Source organism: Callorhinus ursinus, unplaced genomic scaffold (genome assembly GCF_003265705.2).
Source record: "Callorhinus ursinus isolate GAN/ISIS: 27379988/994484 unplaced genomic scaffold, GSC_fseal_2.0 scaffold52, whole genome shotgun sequence".
Classification (NCBI taxonomy): Eukaryota; Metazoa; Chordata; class Mammalia; order Carnivora; family Otariidae; genus Callorhinus; species Callorhinus ursinus.
In genome coordinates this window covers 5578715-5600621 of record NW_027397114.1, presented here as the reverse complement: position 1 = coordinate 5600621, position 21907 = coordinate 5578715, and the positions used below count along the sequence as shown (strand labels likewise).

Genomic DNA, 21907 nt, shown 5'->3' with positions numbered 1-21907 from the left:
TGCTAGACAGCAATACATGTGTAAGCAACTATTACTCAATTACCAATACCAAGTCACACAACATACCTAGTCTTTGACAGAATTTGATTGACCCTGTTTTGTTGCCTTCCCCCCAACCTATGATTTCAAAACCCAAAAGAAAAAAATTTTTATTCCTCTTTTGAACTTCTCATGTCCATACTCACGTCCATAAATGCTAATTCAGAACTAGCCTTATGCAATCCCAAAGTAATCTCTTAGGAAGAGTCATCAGTGAGTGCCAAACCACTGGCAGAAACATTGTAGGGAACAGAATTTTTAAATAATGCCAAAGTATCACCCCATAAACCACTTATTAAAAGAATAATGTAGTTTTACAGTGGGAAGTCTGGTGGTCACCACCTCAAGTGATCAAGTTTAGCCTTTACTAGTAAAGGACACTCTGACCTAATATACCTCCTAAAGTGATATAAAATGTACAGCTTCACCCACGAAATGTTCTTGCTTAGAAATGTTTTACCAGAATCAAATCAGGCCCCAGACCTAACTTTCCATTTGCAGGAAATACAGGGGATAGAGGAGCAAGTTAAATGTCACCATGAAAAAACACCCAGAAAAATCCAGAATGTGGGACAGCTAGAAGGCAGAACTGGTCCATGCTGATTTGCAAAGTCATTAAAAACCAAAAACACGAGTGGAAGGGGAATTCTAGATAAACTTTTTAAAAAGACGTAACTGGGGCACCTGGGTGGCTGAGCCGGTTAAGCGTCTGCCTTTGGCTCAGGTCATGATCTCAGGGTCCTGGGACTGAGCCCCGCATCGGGCTCCCTGCTCAGTGGGGAGTCTGCTTCTGCCTCTCCCACTGCCACTCCCCCTGCTTGTGCTCTCTCGCTCTCTCAAATAAGTAAATAAAATCTTTAAAAAAAATAAATAAATAAGAAGATATAACCAAACGAGAGTCTTTACTGGATTCTGACTCAAGGACAAAAACAAGGGGCACCTGGCTGTCTCAGTCAGTAGAGCATGTGACTCCTGATCTCAGAGTTGTAAGCCCCAGCCCCATGTTGGGTGTTGAGATTGCTTTAAAAACAATAAAAATCTTAAAAAAAAAAAAAGAGCAATCAGAGGGGAAATTTGAAAAGGGACTGGATACTAGATGATATGGGATTATAGATAATTTCTTCAGGGTAATAATGATATTGTGATTATGTAGAAGAATGGTCTTATTCTCAGGAGATACCATTGTGGTTAAGGGCAAAAAGTGTCATGATATTTGCCATTTATTTTCAAACAGTTCAAAACAAATAAACAAAACACACATACGGATGCACATATAAGTCTAGACACACACATATGTAACACCCAGAAGGAGAGAAGAGAAATTTGACAACTGTAGGCAAAAAGTTATCGATGAGTCTATGTGGAAGATAAATGGGTATGCATTGTGCTTATAACTTTTCTGTAGGTTTGAAATTCTTCCAAAATAAAGTTGTGAGAGAAAAAAAAAAGCACTGGCTTAATTTGGGAAGACGGAAATTCAATTCACTACTCAGCAAGGATCTAAACCCTTTAGCGTTTCAATCTTGGCAGGGTTGTAGCCAAATTCAATTGGGTCACTGCCCTGGACTTCTAATTTGGGGAAAAGGAAGGTGGGCAGGAAGAAACGAAACAGTGAATGAAGCTTAAACTGAGGCAAGGAATTGAAAGATGTAAATCAGGACAAGGTAGAATAAAGATACCAAATGAAGGAGGTGATGTTAAATTAAGAAAGGTCACGTCATCCCGGGAGCAAGACCAAGACTGTGGGCAGAATGAAAGGGCTCCTACAGGTCCAGAAACACAGCTGGAACTGGACAGAACCTTGGCTATGCCCAGGAAAGTTAGCACTGGGCGTTCATTGGCCATTATTGCTCTGCCACAGGAATGCAGAAACCAGTGAGATCTCACAGAAGATGGGTAAACATGGCTGACAGGAAGGTAGGTAGGTCCCAGGGAACGGTGAAAGGACGTAGAATTTATCAGTCTTCTGTGTGGATGCAAAAATGAAGGGAAGGAAACAGACTTTAGTTAGAATAGGAGAGTCTAGCTAGATAAAAGGAAGACCTTGCTGATCACAATCAGGTGAGGAAGACTATGTAGAGTCTGCCCCTGAACAGCTCTGGGGAGAGAGAATGACACGTCCCCCAACGTCTCAATAGTTCCCCCGCCCCACTGCCCCCGGCCCCCGGAAGACAGGGAAGTGCAGCAGAGGAGTCTGAGCCTCCTCTAGTTCTAGAATTCCCCAACTCTTATTGAAGGGTAAATAAGAGACGGCCACTGACCAATTCAGCTAAATGGAAAGCTCAGGGCCCATGCTAATATCTAGGGCAAAATAAGTTCAGTGGGAAGGTGGTGGAGGCACAAATTCAAAAGGAGATTTGCCTTACCTAGGCTGATCAGACAGCTGTGCCATGGGCTCCCAGACCAAGCAGGAGGGTATAAACAGCGCTCAATTTACCTGTGGCTAGCCACAGGCAGAATGGCTGATCACATGACTGGGCAAGCAGACATGAGAGCTCAGAGGGCAGGTCTGCTCACCGGCTACACCTCACTAAGTTGGAACCTGTCAGGTCATCCGCTCTTAACACTGACTCAGGTTCATTTTGCTTGGGGCTGAGGGGTGGGGAGGGGGGCTCATAAGTAGCAATTGCTCAATTATTCAGGACCAGGCAGTTATGGTCACAGGATCTGCTTTGCCTTCAGGGTCTAAAATCCTATTAGGGTCACTCTGCCCAGCCGTGACCGCTTTGCCAAGCTGTGTGGACCATGCTGTCCCACTTGCAGAAAGCCTTCTCTGGTTACCTCCATCTCCTTCTGCAAGTTCTACTGTGTCCCCAGCTGCAAAGGGGAGACACCCAAGAGTCCGCTACATCCCACCTAGTGGTTCCCTACCTGGCCTCTGACATCCTGGACCTGAGCCAGCCTGACCTCAAATCCCAGGCAAATTCCCAGGCCGTCGTCCTAGCAGTGGAAAAACCTCAAAGCGTGCCGGGCAACCTTCCAGGGCAGCCCCTTTGCTGTGGCCTCTGGTCTTGCCAGTTGTTCCGAGATTCAAAGGTGATGCAGTGCCTCCAGGATAAACCTCTTCTGAAAAGCAAAATCAGATGGCCCCTCCAGAAACAGCCTTGAAAGGTATGACATTGGGAAGGTTTTTCCTATCATCAGTGTATGCCCGAGACCACTGAGGACTTCAGTGCAGAAGGACACTTGTCAGGTCACCTCTCTCCATGTCCTTCCGGAGGTAGAGGTGGACAGGACAACACACATCACTGGAGGGTAAGTTATACCCCCTCCGCAAAGTACACGAAGGGCTTTGTGTCTGCTCTTAAATCAAGGGCTTAACAGTACTAGTCTCTTCTTTTACAAGTCAGACAAAGAAAAGGCTTAGCCTCCTGAAACAAAGGAGAATTTGATCCAGGGAAACAGTGTGGGAGGTTCATTACCATGACATCCTATCTATACGTCTAAGTAGCAGAATGCCGCTGCTGCCATGCCGTCTAAGTAGACTGCTTGGGCCATTTGCACACCTCCATGCTGCACACGACCCACCAGGAATCAGGGGGGCAGCCTTTCCTCATCCTCCTGCACCTTGTTCTGCCCCTGGATGTCATCCACCCGGCACTTCTGTTGGGGTAGGACAGAGCCAGGAAGAACCAGAGAATTGTGGCAATAGCCTATATAACATGATAACTGCCTAAAGACAAGCAATCTAAGTATATATAAGCTGGGGTAATAATATAGTAAGTGCTCACAGGTCTCTTTTCACATAACTGGCTGGAGCCCATGGGAAAAAAAAACCCTTTGAAGCCAACTTAACCACAATCTCATGGCTCTAGGGTGGCTGCCCGGGAGGCACTGCAGATAAAGGACACATGCTAAAATGAAAGATTTTCAAAAACTGTTAAGAAGCAGAGTAAGACTCATTCACTCAACCCTAATTCTGGAAGCTGGGGGGAAATACCAGTAAGTGAAACTGTCAGGAACGATTCAAGTGCCTTCCAGGAGCACAGAGAGATGTAGGACGTGTGGTTTGGTGTTAGAGCGAAGGGGCCAGGAAACAAACAGCAGTGTCTGAAGCTCTCCCTCAACCAGCTGAGCAGGATGATCAGATCCCTCCCCGGGCCCTGTGCTTAGCAGTTTTCCCCGACTGACGAGTCCTCCCTCCGTGTACACAGTTGTAACTCTCGTCCACTTGGTAAGACGTGTCACACGGAACCACAAGAACGTCCTCCCTTGGGCTCCTGTCCCTCCACAAGCAGACTGGTGCACAGCCGAGAAAGCTGTCTGGCCTGGGCCCACACTCTAGCCTTGCTCTCTATGCCGAACCTGACTGCTTTTTGCCTGTCCATCTCTGACATAAAAACTCGAACTAGAATTACTCCGTGGCTCTGGCACAAGAGGCTTCTGATCTCATGCTCTTTAAGAAATGTAGAGAGTTGAGTGAAGAGCAGAGTAAAAGTGTTCCTTAGAATAGGGAAGCAGCTGTCCCGAGAAGGTACCTGGACATCCTGAGTGTGCTTGGCGTGCTTCGGCAGACTGCTGCACGCCGGCTGACCCCTGCTGGGTCAGTGCGGGGCCTGCACGAGGCGCAAGCACACCCCAGCAGGTCCCCCGATCGTTCCTGGCATCTGATGCCCCCCTGGTCCAGCTCAGGGAGTCAGGGCAAGCCGCAGTCTAGGCTCCTGAGGGGCGGCCTACCACAGTGGTCAGTCCCTGGGCCCAAATCCTGCCTCAGCCCCAGTGTGCTATGTGAACTCAGGTCACTTGACTTCTCTGGGCTTCAGTTTTGCTGTCTGTTAAACGGGGAGAATAAGAGATGTTATAAGAGGAAGAGAAGAGAACTTCCACTCTCAAGAATTCCTGGTTCCGTCAAATTAGTCTAGCATGTACTCATTTTTTAAACTTTTTATTTGGAAGTAATTTCAAATGTCCAGATACGAGAACAAGAGCAGGACATATAACCTTGACCCAGATTTGCCTTTGGGCAAACATTTGTCCCACCTGCTTTGTCATTTGCTTTCCTTCACGTGCACTTTTTCACACACGTGCTCACACTCGGCACCTACATGCTCACTCACACTCAAGACACACACTCATACACACTCACATTCAGATAAACACGCGTACTGTCCTCTGTTGGGTTTTTGTGTGGTGTCGTTTGAAAACAAAGACGTACAGGAGGGTGGGAGGTTCGAGATAAAATGCCAACAAAGGGGGGGCTTGCGATTTCGAGATGGGTCCACTGCTCCTCTCCCTCCTCCCTGCCCCCAAGGCAGACGGCTGGTGCTGGGGCCCTGGCTCAGGGATGAACCGTTACATGGACAGGGACCAGAAAAAGTACTTGACACAGAAGAGAGTTGGTTACTCTCCTTTAAACAACAAAAACCACAAAAAACAACAACAAAGCATTGATATGAACCATGGAAATAGCTTTATTATACAGAATTGTTTTTTATAATGTTTGTTATAATGGGATTTTAACTTATGAAGTCTGAGAAGTAACAGGCAAAGGAAGGATACACATAAGCATATGGTTATCAGGACATTCAAGAATTCTATACAAAATCTGATTTTGTAGGAGAGGTAAGTGGGTAAGAGCTGCCTGGAACTCTCTCGGGGAGGGGGTGGGGGGCTAGGTAACCTCTGTGAGGCAGGCCAGGCAATTTCTCCATGATACCAAGTCCCTAGATGGAGCCTTCTTCTGAGTTCAAGTCCCCGCTAGTCCCCTTTATTGGGCACACACTTGTCTCATAAAAGCATTACCATGTATCATAGTGACTCTACTCCCACTTAACCTAAAGCTAGGAGGAGGAGACATACTCAAATAGAGCATGGCAGGGAGGGTGGGGGTGGTTTGCACCAGGGGTTCCCTACATGGAAGACTAAGCTGTCATCATGATGCCATGCCACCTGAACCTACCCCCCAGCAGAGGATTGCACCACCCACATTTATTCCCAGGTGCTTTTTGGGGTTCCACAGAGTCACACCTAAGAAAGACACCCTTTCCTATAAGCTCCATCTTGGAGGTATCTTCCTGACATGGGCCCAAGCCCAGTAACCATGACAATGACCCCACTTAAAAGCAGGAAGAACCTTCCTGCCTCCTGGGCCTGTCTGTCCCTGGTTAACTTCTCATTCTACCTGGAAATTGCGTATCTCAAACCAGTGGGAGGTACTCAAAGCCGCCACCATATCACACATTTAATGTAATAACCGTCACCTTCCAATTAGCCACACCAAGTGAATAGTCACCTAGAGGGTGCTGAAGAAACAACTGACTTCTTTGCAGCCCATTTTCCTTTCCAATTTTCTTTTGGTCAACTGAACAGATGAATTTTTGCTCCTGGAATACGGGCATACAAGCCGAAGGGAAACATGGGCTGGGCGTGTGCTGGGCAGGCAGCATAGAGGATGCCAGCTCGGGAGGAAATTCACAATGGACTCGCCACACGTATGTGGGAAGAGCCCTGGGATCAGGAGCAAAAGGGCTTTATAGTCACACGGTCCTGGGCAAGTCACTTCCTTTCTAGGCCTCACTTTAAACTTATCTGTGAAAACAAGTCAATGCCACCTGCACCTGCACGACTGTCAGGCAAATGAATGAGAAATCCTGACCAGGAGCAACAGAGAGCTAAATGAATGGAACACACTGTTAAAACTAAAGCTATCTATATGCTCAACTTCCCCGAAAAATACAAAAATTTGTTGGGATTCCCAGGCTCTTTCCACCGAAGCAGCTGTTTTTGCCTTCTCCTGCGAACACAGAACTCCCCAGGATTGCGGTTCCAGTGAGAGAGAGTCCAGGTGCTACTCTCAGCAGTAAGAAGTGCACGCACCACATGGGTGTGACTCGCACTGCCTTCTTCCCAATCTCTGCATCGGACTCTGGCTGCATCCCCTCAGTCTCGCCAAATGCCATCCAGCCCCACCCTCAACCCTGGCTTGTCATATCTGATGGGTATGAGTTACAAAGACAATCCCCAAACAGAGGCCGTGCGGCAGGTTTTCAGCCAGCTTGCAGGTGTGGGGCAGGGAGCGCAGGTGTTATCAGCGGTGTTTCTCTCAAAGCGGTGTGGGCGATCAAACACGCACCGAGCACAGAAAACTAGTAAAGGAAAGGCAGTGTGTGGGGCAGGGAAGAGGAGAAAGGAGGGCGAGGTAAGAGAATCTGTCTTTCCTTCCTCTCAATTGCAGTTTTACTCTGTTCAAAGTTACCCCCAGCTGGACAGGTTTAGAAAACAATTTGACTAAGCCGCCAGGTCCATGGCTGGCAACCTGAACAAAGGGGCAACGTGGGCTCCATGGATGACAGTGTATGTGTCCAGGGCGTGGGGAATGCTAATGAGCATCTCTTTCCAGCATTTCCCAACTCGCGGTGTGGGGAGAGAAGGAGAAACAGGATGGTGCCTGGCTTGGGAAAGGGGGCTTTCAGCCCAATCACACCTCTAGATGAAGCCTGAAGCCCCACGAGGGCCCACAGCCCGTAGACAGTTCTGCTCCCTAGCCTAGAAAAGTCACTGATTCAGATTTCGTTTTTTTGCTTCCCTTTGCTGTACATGAGCCTACTAGGAATTTGGTGTAAATCCGCCTGGAGTGAAAGGACATGCAGTATTCATCTCACTTTCCCTGGCCTGTCACCCATATCCACTTCTAAGCCTAAAGCCAGGTAGTCTGGCTTTTTTTTTTTTTTTTTTTAAACAAAATCCTAAATGTTGGCTGTTTCCGTGGATCCACCTGGTAACTAACTGCCCAAGCTCACCCTCTGGCTTTAAGTGTGAGGGGAAGGGAACCTACAGGCCTAGCAATGACATCCATGGAAATGCCACGTCTTTGCCACCAGCTGGGCTTCAAGCCCAATGACCAAGATGAATAGGAGACCAGTGATTTAAAGAGAGAGAGAACACTAACACTTCGGGGGGGGGGGGGGGGGGGGGGAGAGGTTGCCTTGGAAGTAGCTGCAGAGAGGTATTATAAAGGGGGCACAGTGTGTGGGGACCAGAAGTGGGAAAAACCATTTCAAGTGAGACTGGGGGGAGTGTGGCTCACTCTCCCCACCCCTGCTGCCTTTCCAGCAACTCAATCCAACAAGTATTTATTGAGCACGACACTCCCCATCTGCCCTGGCCCTCCCTCTGCAAAAACACTCAAATCTGTTCAAGCTGCAGGGTGAGTTCCATTGCACTTGAACTTGAAACATGAGGTGCCTACCTTTTAAAAAGGCAGGCACACAATTTGCAGCACGGGCTGAAGGGACTAAAGAGATGAGAAAGTGAAGAAACACAGCTGACCAGACAGGGCCACACCAATGCCACTTTTGAAAGGCAAAGGAAAAGAGAAGAGTAAAAACTTAACTTAACCTTAGGGAGAATTAATACACTGGCCAATTGGGTGGGGGGAAAAAAAGCTTACTGGAAATATCCCGGTTAATTCTCCAATTAACCCTACTTAACATGAAAGGAATAAATATTCCTTTATTCTATGCCTCCTCCAGCTTGAATTAAATTTTATCCACTGGTGGACATGTTAGTCATTTTGCTTTTAGAGTCCTATGTTTATCCTACCTTTCCCTCTTAAGGAGGTGAGACCTCAGTGCTCTCCTGCATGTTTTCATTGAGGATCAGATGACAGGGGATTCAGGTAACAGAGCTGGGGAGGGACTAGACCTATGCTTATTGGCATAGTTCTCTCCAGCTTAAAAAGCCACCCTCCATTCACAAGATAGGGAGCTCAGGGTCTGAGAAGAGGCATCCCAGACTTAGAACTCTGCCCTGCCAAATACTAAGAAGCCACATCCAGGCGGCCTCAGAGAAAAACTCCACCACCCCTAATCACAGACCTGCTGCTTCAGATCAACCAAAGCCCTCAGAGGAATCTTCCCAGGCCTCCCCCAACCTCCAACCCTTTTATGAGGGAGCTGGAAGCAGAGCAGAAACTGCTCATGGGCAGGCAGTGCTGAGCCCAAGGCCCTCCATCCATCCCCAGTATCAGCTGGTTGGGGCACGTGAGCAGGGAAGGGGAGGTGTCCAGAGCCCCAACTTCAGTTCCAGGTTGCCCAAGGGCTAGAGCTAAAAGATTCCCTAATATGAAATACTTTGATAGCATTCTCTTAAGTTCATTAAAGCCACCCTTGGGGCGCCTGGGTGGCTCAGTCGTTAAGCATCTGCCTTAGGCTCAGGTCATGATCCCAGAGTCCCGGGATCGAGCCCCCGCTTCGGGCTCCCTGCTCAGCGGGAAGCCTGCTTCTCCCTCTCCCACTCCCCCTGCTTGTGTTCCCTTTCTGTCTCTCTCTGTCAAATAAATAAATAAAATCTTTAAAAAAAAAAAAAAAGGCCACCCTTGATTGGCTGTGGTTTTCTGACACAGTAAAAGTCAACTGAGGCTTATTCGGGCCTGAGGATAAACATTTAAATGACTCCAAGCTGAGCATGCAGCTTTGTAGTGACCCTGAGGAAAAGTGTGGAGGAGGAGAGTGACGTGCCAGGAAGAGTTTTCAAAACCAGGAGGTTTGGTGGGGACCCTGAGCTGGAGGCCTGGGAGTGGGGAGCCAGTGCGGAGAAATTCCCTCTAACCAGCTGTTCCCAAGAACACGGGCCCCTTCACAAGCTCCACACCGCTGGAGAGGAACTGGAGCACGGATAATTTATAACTTCAAATATAATCCAAAACTCTTTTCTCTCGGAGATCAGGATTTGTTTTTGACCTAACAATGTGAATAGATTTGGCTCGTGTTTGGTTAATTCATAACCCTGCAAACCAAATAATGGAGCCCTCTATGAAGACTCAACTCGGCCCTCAGCTGGGGCGGGGTTGGAGGGCGACCAGGTTTCTCACTCATCTTTTGTCTGTTTCCACTCTTCCTGGCCCCTCTTTTATCCACCTCAAAGTGGGGCAAAACTTAGTAACCCACAAAGAGATTGTCCACTTCCATTCAACAAACGTGCTGGTGGGCACCCACCTTCACTCTGAACTGGAAAGGACACATAAGGTTTCTCCTTCCAGCCCCTTGAAAGGGCTCCAAACTGCCTGTAGAGCAAGGGTAAGCCCAGGCAAGACTAGGAAAGCACGGGAGCTGGTGTCAAATAGCATTTGAGAAGTGTGATAGTGTCAGTAAGATTTCAAAACCAGACCCGCCTCCAGAACATGTCACACCCTAAAGTGTGAATCCTTATGGCACAGTCTCTACGTGAGAGGTATAAAAATCCAGAGGAGGATGTTTGTTTTTTTTTTTTTTTTTTTTTTTAATAATCTCTACACCCAACGTGGGGCTCAAACTCACAACCTGGAGATCAAGAGTCATGTGCTCTACCAACTGAGCCAGCCAGGCGCCCCGAGGACACTTGATTTCTAACAGTTGCATGAAGATCAAGGAATACACTGAGTAACGTACAGAATTGTTGAATCCTTACGTTGTACAACTGAAACTAATGTAACACCGTATATTAATTATGCTTTAATTAAAAAAAGAACACGATCAAAGAATAGTGTGGTGTGGGTGCCCATCACACCATTCAGTATAAACGAGCCAAAAATATGGGTAAAGTGTTCTCTGCTATTAACGCCACCAACCACTTTGGCAACACTCACATGGCCACCAGAACTGGAAGTTTTGCAATCCTGCCCCAAATTTTCTGGAGATCCATCTATATTTGGAACCAGAGAGAATGATGTCCTCTTACCACCACACCCACTTTTGTTCTCACCCCTCCTCCACTGACCTCAAATGGTTTAAAATATCCTAGCTCTATGTTACATGAGTGGAGAACTTCCCATATATATAATCCTTTGCTATCCCAAACATGGAAGAACACATGGACTCATGCTCCTTTAGGGACCGACGGGATAAAGCAGTTAGGCACTGTGGCCCCCAAATTTCAAGGATGCTGTCACTGGTGATAAAAACATTTAAGACAGACTTCAGCAGTACATTTTGGGGACCACGTGCCTGGGGCAAGCAAAGCTGTCAAAAGCAAGTTAGCAGCATCAGGCTAAGCAGTGTTTAATGCCTCCCAAACAGAGGGTGCCTCAGTCACAGCGCATTCAAGGACGGTTGTAGCTCTTAAAGGATTTTAACTGCAACCTCGGGCTTCATTACAGCAAGATGGCTCCTTGGCATTGAGAAGCTGGACTGCTTCTGACACCAGCGTCCAGGAGGACCATGATTTGATGAGGGCTTTTTCTCAAGATCCCTAATAAGGGACCTCCTTAATGTGGTTCCAGACCTATCTAAACACCCATCCCCCAAGTACTAAGTTTTCAAAGCATTGCAAGGAAAGGAGTTTAATAATTACCAATAGCATGGCTAATAACAATGCTGCCTTATATTCACTGAAACGCCATCCTGGAGAACTGAATGGACGTCTGAAGTAAACCCATCCTACGTCCCTGTGGGGAAGCCAGCGTTTTAAGGCAGCCCCGACTACTGCCAGCTGTCAGTGATCGAGAAAAATCCCAAACAGGAGATAAACCTAAAGCCATTTCCAACTGATTTGAAATGTGTTCACTGCAGTTGTGGGTGTTTTGGGAGGGGTTATGAGGGCAGGGGGTGCATATTTGCCTAACAGTCAAGCTTTTATGTAAATCCAAATTAGTTTATGTCTACTGAACACATGCCACCTGACAACGCAGGGGGCGGGGGCAGGGGGGCGGGGAGGCAGCCTCCATTCACATGTGCTGATCCTCCACAAAGACTGAGAACTGACTGGAAGCTGATGACCCCCCCCCTTTTCTTTTCGCCTAAAACATGAGTGGGGATACAGGCTTGTCACTTTTCTTTACTCCCTTAGAATTTTCTGAGGAGATGTACACCACATGCATTGAAACTGACCTTTATATAGGAATAATGGTAAGGAACACTGTTTAAGACAAGGGTAGGCCAACTTTTCCTGTAAAGTGCCATGGTAGTAAATATTTGAAGCTTTGGGGGCCTTACGGTCTCTATCACAACTACTCAACTCTGTCACTGTTGTGAAAAAGCAGCCACAGACAATACTAAATGAAGGAGCATGGCTGAGTTCCAATAAAACTTTATTTACAAAAGCAGGCAGAGGCCTAGATTTGGCCTGCAGGCCATAACTGCTAACCCTGGGTTTAAGAAGGTTCTGCTGGGCAGAGGAGGTACAGAGGCAACATGTGGCTCCCCCAGCACCCAGCTGACCCCTGTGGGGCTGGTCCACTCTAGAGGAATTTGCAAAGCTGGATTAAACATTATCTTCATTCTAGAGATATGGAGACAGAGACACTAAACAGGAGAGTTAAGACTGGAACCCAGAACAATTCACCTCCCAGTCCCGTTTTGTCCATCAGTAGTCCTGGAAGAACATAAAGTTAGCAGCCTCCAACTGACATAAGACACAAATGGGAATTTAATTAAAGGGGAAACTGCTGTAAGAAATGTATCCTGGGCTGCTATTCCCCACGGGTGGATCTTAGCTTTCTTAGACTTGACCTTCATTTTTCTCACTCTTCTCTTTTGCCTTCTACACCCCTAGCCCAGGCTCAGAAAAATAAAGCCATTCCTCACTTTATGAAGACATCCCTCATGGATGAATGGACACAGAAGGTAAATCCTGTTCTTTACACCATCACCCTGTTTTTACAAGGTCTGATATATCTTGTCAGGAACACAACAGGGTGTGTGACAGAGATAACTGCACAGCCCTGAGCACTACGTCACTCTGGGATGGGAAAGAAACAGTGACGGCACCTAACTGTCCCTGAAACCCAGTCCCAGCTCACATGCCTTTTTAAACAGCTGGGTTCTGGAGCCCTGTTTAGAAAAGCTCATTTTAAAAGATGAGGGAATAAAACTGCAAGAGGCAGCCTTGAAATTCTGAAACTTGCAGTACTGGTTTCAGACCAACATGGGTTTGCTCTTTGAAGCCTGAAAGGCAATGGGTTTTGGCCAACAGTGCTCTCACCGTGGCTGGGTGGAGGGCAGAGTAATGACAGAAGCAGCAGCAAACACTGCTGGCACCTTCTAGGTGCCTCAGCACTTTATAACTGTTAACTCAGGATATAGTGATGATTCACATTCTGACAGATGAGGAAACTGAGGCACAGAAGTTAAGAAACTTCTTCCATGCCACACAGCTAGTAAATGGCAGAGCCTGGAATCAAAATTCAGGAATCCTGGGACCCAAAGCCAGGAGGATTCTCTTAAGGGTTTATGAATGTAAGGCGTTTCCTCCTATCGCAGGTACGCCGCTGGCCTAGAGGAAACCACTCCTGCCACTTCTCAAGTGCAAGGAATGGAAACAATCTGAACACACATAGAAAAGTTAACACATAGAAGACCCGATGCACTCCCAAACCAAAGGTCAGGGACAGCCCCTTAATGTCTGCTCACAAAGAAGTCCACAGGCTCAGACCCCTTTCCTTCCATCTTTCCTCTCTTCTGCCTCAATGAGAATCTATAGATAATCCCACCATATACCAGATTAAGTGCCTCATTAATGCCTCTGGGATACTTAAAGGTGGAGGAATAACCCATCAGCCCAATTCATACACAAAGGACCACTCAACTTGCCCTAAATCGTTCAACAAGTTATGCAGAACTCTAGCTTCCTACGATTTTTACCAGGATCTTTGGGCCCCTGACCCTCTAAAAAGGGAGGGGCCATGTAAAGAACCCAGTCATCCAAACCTACACTCTTCTCCATTCCGCAGCACCCACCACACTGTTTGCGCCTTTAATGTTAGTTCTATGGTAGACATAAAATAACTGCTCTTAAAATATGACTGCTATTAGATTTCCAGCTATAGCATAGGCAGGCTTTCTGTTGATTTCTACTAAAAGTGACTAAGGTTCTGGTGCTTGCTGTTCTACTAACTTCCCTGGACTCCAAGGAAGTCCAAACAAAACCAACAGGTTTGTAATCTTGTGGTTTGCTTTATAGCTCATGATAGGCATGAGTTTGGGCATTGCTCTGCTCTACAACACCAGATAGGCATACTTTGACTAGTTGGTCACCATCTTGCTACCAGACTTGACTACGTTTCTGTGTTCCAAGATGCAATGTTAACATTTACAATGAGGTCCAGATAGACTTGGACTTTCTACTTCAGAGACCCTTAATCCCATTCCTACCTAGAAAGGCAATGTGGCAGCTATACTTTCAGAGAGGGGGGTGTGCCGCAATGAAGCCTAGTAATCACAAAAAGCTCAAGAAACTCTGGTGTAGAGAATGTCATTAACCATTAGACGGTGGGGACCATGACTTCTGTACATTTGGTAGACTCTGAGGCTTTGGAAGTGTGCGATGATCTTTTTCACATCTGGTGTGAATCAAATGCAAGCCTCACTTTCAACTTATTGCCAACCTCTTCTGCAAGTAGGTTCCTTTTCCCATTCCTCACTGCCTGCCTTCGTGGGGGATCCATCACAGCTTTGAGTGTGAAAGCAAGGTTAATCTTGCTCCTCCCTAGTTTCCCCACACCCAGCACATCAAGCTGCTATTAAGACACCGTTTCAGGGCTGTTCAGAAAGTGGGGGTATTTGCCCTTGAGTGTAGCCCTCACTCCACTGCCACGTTGGCTGGCAATGCCCCAGACTAAATAGCCTTGGTGGGGGTAGGAGAGAAAGGCAGGGGGCACACTGCCCAGGCCCTATACACACACACCCACACGATAGTTGGAATGAGACAGCCATATTAAGCAGGTCAATGATCTGGGAACATACAACTTCTGGGTCACACCAAGAGGAATGTAGGAATCGGAGCGGAGCGTTTGTACCGTAGTAAAATCCATTAAACTAACCTATTCCAACAGCTCGGATGAAATCAGCTCCGGGAGGTGGCATAAAGGGAAGTGCACGTGAAGTGGGGGGGAAAGGAACTCTAGAACCGTAGAGCGGGATGCTGGAACCAAACTCAAGTTGGAGAAGTAACACATGGCTCCACGGGGCTCTCCTCCATGCCCCTCCCCCTCCCTGTGCAGACGTCCAGCGCCCACCGGCTCCTCGCTCCAGCGCCAGCCAGCACAGGGCGCCCCCATCACGCGCCACTCACTCCTTCCTCACACCTCGCTGCCACCCCTGCATCTTCCACTCACCCCCACACGACACCTCTGCCCACTTTTCGGTTACGCCCCCAAAGACAGCCTCCGTCTGCCCTGTCCCTCTCCTCACCTCCCGGCCCCGACTCCCTGCACACTCTGTCCCAGCGGTGGACCCAGCGTTCACCGCTCCTCGCTCTCGCTCCCTCCGCCCTCGCAGACTTTGCGCGACCCCCTTTCTCTCCCCTCGCCCCCATCCACTTTCCCCTCACGCTTCTCCCCGTACCCCTCCCCCCCGTCACGCGCCCCCCCTCCCCCAACGGCTCCTCCCCCCGGTACCCGCTCCAGGCCCGGCTCACCTGCGCGGCCACCCCCGTCCCGGCGCTGGTGCGGCTGCTGCAGCTGGAAGGGGACCGTGGCCCTGAGCGGCTGCAGCCCAGCCCGGGGGGAGCCGGCGGGGGCTGGGGGAGAGCAGCCCCGCCGGAGCCCCCCGGCCCCTCCGCGCCCCGGCCCCCAGGGACCTCCGCCTCTGCCGCCCGCTGCGGCCCCCGCCATCGCCCGCCCGACCGCCTGCCTGCCTCGGCCCCACAGCGAGCCCCACACAGCCCCCCAACCCCCGCTGCGGCTGCTTATCTGCTCTACGGGGCGGAGACCGGCCCCCTCAGCCCAGAACTCTCATTGGCCTACAGAGCCCCAGACCCCTCCCCTCAACCAATCCGCGGCTTGTTCTTCCCACTCCAGAGGATGACTGGTCGATATGCCTAGCGATCCAACCCAAGACCCCACCCTCATCCCGCCCCCTCCCGCTGGCCTCCGTCCGAGGAACCGCCGATTGGTCTGTCCGGAAGAGGGCCGGTTCTCCGGTGCCGCCAATGAGAAGACGCAGAAAAGGGGAGCGTCACACCCAGTCCCAGGTAGTATGCAAATACACTGTCACGTGACGTCAGGCTAAGCGGGGGTGGGGCCGGGTGTAAGATGGAATCAAGCACTAGTGGAATCATTATGGGGGTAGGGAGGAGTGTCAAACTTTTAGCAGTTGAGCCCGGCAAGCACCGAGAAAGCGAGAACTTCAAAAAAGCACTACTTTTGATTTAACCTAAAAATATTAGTTGTGAACCCCCATAGGATCTCAGTGCTGCTCGCAAGCTCCAAAGTAAGATTCTACAAATTAATGTAGTTTGCATATATTTGCATGCGATTTGCATTATATTCCTGCACTTAATGGCTACCGTGCCTCATGTGACACCCACATTTGTCTTTCTCCACGTTTCCAAGTCCCTAGCTGGTGTGGGTCCAATCCCCCCCCAAAAAACAAAAAAACAACCCAGCTGCCAGCCTCTAAATTATATTGCGACCGAAAAGGAGCAGGGAATTTCCCTTCAGAGCCGTCCATTCCAAGTCTAGCTCAGCAGAGTGGAAGAACAAAGTGACTGAGAAACTTGCCCAAATTTGTACAGTGACTCCATTAACAAATCCTGGTCTTCCCAGTTCAAAGCTCTCTGACCTACAAGTCAAAATGAGATGAGATGGTCCCCAAAGAGAATGCATGCAGTAAAAATCACATGCTATAATATATACGAGGACATCTGGGAAAGAAAACAGCATTTAAGTTACTATTAAAAACTATTACTCTTCAAAAGAAAAAAAAATTACTCTTGGCATTTATTGACCATTTTGTTCCACATAAGGAAAAAGCAGAAGGCAATCAACCCTGGATCGTCTGCGATAAGGGACCATACAAATAATTGGATAATTCCCTCCAGATTTATATTTAGCTATGAATTCTATTTTTGATCTTGCTACAGATTTATCTTTCTATTTCTGTTTTTGCCCACTTTAATGTTAAAATGAAGGTATTCCCTGAAGCCATCCTAGCTAATCAGAGAAAAGGAGGTAATCTGGGAGCATCCTGCAAGGCAAGGAGAGGTCATTCTGTGATTACGTATTGAAAGCAGATAATACCCAAAGTGGAAATTCAAGAATTGGTTGAATATTAAAATCACCCTACATACACAGAACAAATTCGAGGCAATGGAACATCCTAAAGAATGGTTTTCTTTGTGAAGAGTGTATGTACTCTAGCAGATTTGAAGGGTTTATGTCAAGATCTGACATTTGAAATCTTTTTTATTGGCTGGGAAATGCTGTATTGCTTTTCCATGAAGAGAACAACTTTAACACAGGCAGATAGGGATGAACAAAAACTGATGAACTGATAAAAGTCAGAGTCTTTATAAACTTAACTCAGTTTTTTTCAAAAATATCTTGCAACTTCTGTTCCTCAAGTCCAATTAGTTCAAAGTCTTCATATGCTTTTTTTTTTTAAATTTTCATGACAATCTGGAAGAAGAAAACCATAGATTTTTATTATAGAGCAAGTAGGAAAACCGAGGCCAAGAAGGTAAGGTCTTTTGATCTCTAGCTCAGATCTCTATCAGATCTTATTGGACTACCCTGCCCCACCTCTCCATTAATAAAATCAGTGATGGTAGCAGCTAACATTCACTGAGTTTCTTTCTCTATGCCAGGTACATGTTAAGTACTATGTGTACGTTCGCTCATTTAATGCTCATGACCACACCTATGAGATGGGTGTTATCTCCTCTTCAATGAGATTTCAGAAAGAAGTAACATGACCAAGGTTATTCAGGCAGCCTGACACGAGAGCTGAACTCCTATTCTTGTAAAACTTTGTTATGAACACAGATGGATTGCTATTTATATTTTACATAAAGAGTCTCCAAAGTTGCAACTTTGCCTCAGATGTTAAAATTAACACTGCCTAGTACACGTACATCATCTCATTTAATTTTCACAATAGGCATGTAAAGTAAAAACAAAGAAAACTCCCCAAAACAAAAACACAGACATTAATGTCCCTATTTTATAGAAGGCTAAGTCACAGATGTTAGGTGACTTGCTCCAAATCATCCACTCAGTAAATGGCAGACCTAGGACTTACATCTGAGGTCTTTGGACTCCAAATTCAAGGACTTTCCCAACCAACACTCAACTTCTAGACAATTGGCCTACCTAAGAGCCAAAGGATGGCTAGTTGATCTCTTGAAATCTGTTCTTGCCTGACAACATATTCCATTTTAGGACCCCTCAACATGTAAATTCTCAGGCATTCTTAGGAGATGATGGGTAATTGCTATTGGTTAAGCCATACAGTGTGTGTTAGAGGTAAAAGCCCTGGAATGAGGAATCTTGAAATACTTGGGGCAGGTGGCTTCCTTTCTCTATGCAAGAGTCACCTCCATTAACCTCCCAGAGTAGTTCTGAAGATAAAATGGCACAGAATTAGACAGCTGTATTCTTCCATTGGAGAAGGGTAATGTGGGTAGCCTCAAGGACATGGTGTTTAAATTTTGTTCTAAAGCCAAGGTACCAGGAATTGAGGACCTGGACAGGGGAAGAAGAGCCAGTGGAGGTGGCACAGCTGAAGAATTGGATCTTCTGAGTCCAGAGAGTCATGGTCCTTCCTGATAAGTTGTTGGCAAGAGACACTCGCGTTGACCTAGCCGGAGGAGTGAGAAGGCAAGCATGCACAGGAGATCCCCGTCTTCTTCTTACACAGGTATCATGCCCAAGCAGCTGTCTCTTATTCCCTTCTCTATCACCGATAGCTTCTGGCATGGGCTTGATGGTGGGGATAAAGGCCTCATCTGAAGATAAACTCTTGTCTTTTTCCTCCACTGAAAGAAAACCATGGCTTTGGGGAGGCTGTGTGCTGCTAAGGGAGATGCCTTGCCTTACAGAGCATCTTGTAGCTTGCAAAACAAAAACCTTTGTTACTGTTCCCCCTGTCATCCTTATTACCATGATTGTCATTAATTAATTCATTCAGCACAAATTTATTCAGATGACCACTATGTACTGGACAGAGAGCTATGCACTAAGGAATGACACTAATGTTCACAGACATGCTCCCTACCCTGGAATTCATAGCCCAGGGGGCCTTGAAGCCTGTATGCGGAAATGGTACCGGGCTAGATGCTATTCTGATTGAGACATGAAGTGGTTCCTGCCTTCAGGGAGCTTGGGTCAGAGGCAGGCACTCAGAAACAGCAAAAGTGGAAGAGTACATACACAAAGCGTATCAATACTTTGCAGGAGTCTGAGGGAGTACCACAGACAAAAGGCTGTAGGGAATTCTGGCAGATCAGAGGCTCAACAGGGACGTCTTATCCTATTGGCCACTGAATTAGGAAAAGGCTGGGGTCCTCATAGCTAAGAAGAGCCTTCTAGTTCTGAAGGTGATGTCCGGCCCTATTTCCAGGGCACCTTGACCCTCCACCCTATGCGTTTTTGCCACAATTACCAAAAAGCACGGGAATTCCAGATCACCATTCTTACCCTCCCAAACCTGACCCTCAATAGCAATTGTTCAGAGAACAGAGAGCTCTTGATATTCCTTGGTACCTGGGGGACTGTCTCTGCACTTCCAGGTAAATGTCCAAGTGCTCATGTCTTTGGCCCTCAGGTTCCAAAATAACAAAACAGAAAATAAGATGACGCAGACACATAGTGTCTCTTTCCGACCTACCTCCTTTCCTCAGCCTCTGTCTGAAATGTCAGGCCCAGCTCCTCAGGGAACGAGATCCTGAGGAAATGGGGTCAGAACTGAAGGAGCAGAGCAGCCGGAGAGGGATTGGGAAGGAGGGTTGAGGGAATGAATGAGGTTATGGGAACAGAGTAGGGAGGGGTCCCAGCCCTCAACATCTCTCCCACTCTGGCGGCCTTTCTCTCCCTCTATTCCTTCCCTCTTACTCCCAAGGTAACTAGATGGCCTGGATTTTGACCTTCGGGTCTGTGTCTGACACATTCCATCCCTTGCTGCAGCCCACCGCTTCCTGTCTTCTGGCTTACTTATCTCACGTGCTCATTTTCCTTCTTTCAGACCGGATGATGGTCCCTCCTTCACTCTTCGTTTCCTCTCAGTGGGAATCAAACTTTCCTGCTGAACTGCAGCCTTTTAAAAATGAAGATTCCTTATCTTTAACAATATGGGATATGGTGGAAGTTCTAAAACAGGTAAAGGGTAAATGTGGGATCAGAGACATCAAAATATTGGTATACCGGTCCTGCTGGCACTCCATGAAAAATAGAAAATAGATTTTTTTTTTTTTTAAAGATTTGAGGGGCGCCTGGGTGGTTCAGCAGTGAAGCGTCTGCCTTTGGCTTGGGTCATGGTCTCAGGATCCTGGGATTGAGCTCCATCCGCGTTGGGATCCCTGCTCAAAGGGGAGTCTGCTTCTCCCTCTCCCTCTGCCCCTCCCCCCATTCATGCTCTCTCTCTCTCTCTCTCTCTCTCAAATAAATGAATAAAATCTTAAAAAAAAAAGAATTGATAGAGATGTTAGAGACTCTACCTGATCAGCCCTCTGATTTTACAGATGGGGAAATGGATGCCCAAACAAGGGAAGGGCTGGTCAGAGTCCACTCAGAAAATCAGAGACAGGGTAGGAGACCAGGACTCCTGCATCCTATTCAGTGTTGCCTCAAAACATAAATAGCTTCTAAAAGAATTGATATGGAATACTATTCAGCAATGAAAAGAAACAATTATTGATATGTGCTGCAGCATGCATAGACCTCAAACACATGATGCTAGGTGAAAGAAGCCAGACACAAAAGACCACATAGTATAGGATTCCATTTATATGAAATGTCCAGAAAAGGCAAATTTATAGAGGCAGAAAGCAGATCAGTGCTTGCCTAGGGTTGGGACAGGGAGCAAGGATTACCTGGAAACAGGCACACTGAAACTTTTTGGGGGGATAGAAAGGACCCACAACGGGCGCCTGGGTGGCTCAGTCGGTAAGCGTCTGCCTTCAGCTCAGGTCATGATCCCAGGGTCCTGGGATCGAGTCCCACATCGGGCTCCCTGCTCAGCGGGAAGCCTGCTTCTCCCTCTCCCACTCCCCGTGTTTGTGTTCCCTCTCTGGCTATGTCTCTCTGTGTCAAATAAATAAATAAAATCTTTAAAAAAGAAAGAAAGAAAGGACCCACAACTGGAATGTGGTGATGGTTGCATAACTCTAGAAATTTACCAAAAAAAAAAAAAAATCACACAGTTATACATGTATAAATGTATTTTGTGGTATTTAATTTATACCTCAATCTAGCTGTTTCCCAAAAAAAGGAGTTAGATATGTGTATGAATGAGGGATCTCGGATGTGTGGCAAGTCCTGCTATTCTTTTAAGGGAATGTCTCAGGAAACAAAGAGAGCTACTTCCGTGATCTCCCTTTTAAAAGGTCACTGTGAGAGACAGAAGATTTGGCTCTTTGGCCTATGGAACACCCAGGTTGGCATTTTTCAATTGTTACACGTGTCCTCCTCTCTAAAATAGAGAAGTGTCCTCAGGAGAACAGGTGTGTCTTGGTCATCACTCTCATTACTCAGTGAGCTCTGTGCCTGGCATGCAGGTGGTGCAAAAATGAACTTGACTTCTGTCAAGTCACGTGATCACAGGTGCCTTGAGGAACCATTTGGTATCTAGAGCAGTGCCTTGGTGGGAACAGTTTGTGTCCCCCCACACCAGGCCTTCTCAGAGATCAGAGTCTTTGAAGAGGACAGATTGGGTTATGCACACTCCCAGGAGACTGCAGAGTCTCAGCTCCCTTTATTTTTTTTAAAGATTTGTATTTTGGGGGGCCCCTGGGTGGCTCAGTCAGTTGAGCGTCTGACTCTTGGTTTTGGCTCAGGTCATGATCTCAGGCCCGTGAGATCGAGCCCTGCGTCAGGCTCCGTGCTCAATGTGGAGTCCGCTGGAGATTTTCCCTCTCCCTCTGCTCCTCCCCCCGCTTGAGCTCTCTCTCTCCCTCTCTCTAAAATAAATAAATTTTTAAAGATTTGTATTTTTTAAGTCATCTTTATACCCATCGTGAG

At 47.3% G+C, this 21907-nt stretch overlaps 1 protein-coding gene and 1 long non-coding RNA gene across 2 annotated transcripts in view; both read right to left on the bottom strand.

Moving 5' to 3' along the window:
- The window catches only part of FAM117A (family with sequence similarity 117 member A), a 43428-nt gene extending 27824 nt beyond the window's left edge, over positions 1 to 15604 (bottom strand). The window contains exon 1 of the mRNA XM_025859167.2: positions 15370 to 15604. Coding sequence (XP_025714952.1) covers positions 15370 to 15565 — 196 coding nt within the window. The 5' untranslated portion in view covers positions 15566 to 15604. The remainder of the gene's footprint in view (positions 1 to 15369) is intronic.
- Positions 15605 to 18343: 2739 nt separating this feature from the next.
- On the bottom strand, positions 18344 to 20072 carry LOC141370984 (uncharacterized). The gene is made up of 3 exons (XR_012375548.1): positions 19883 to 20072; positions 19560 to 19616; positions 18344 to 18708 (listed from the first exon to the last, which is right to left on the bottom strand). It is a non-coding gene; the product is annotated as an uncharacterized lncRNA (long non-coding RNA).
- Between the last annotated feature and the right edge of the window lie 1835 nt (positions 20073 to 21907).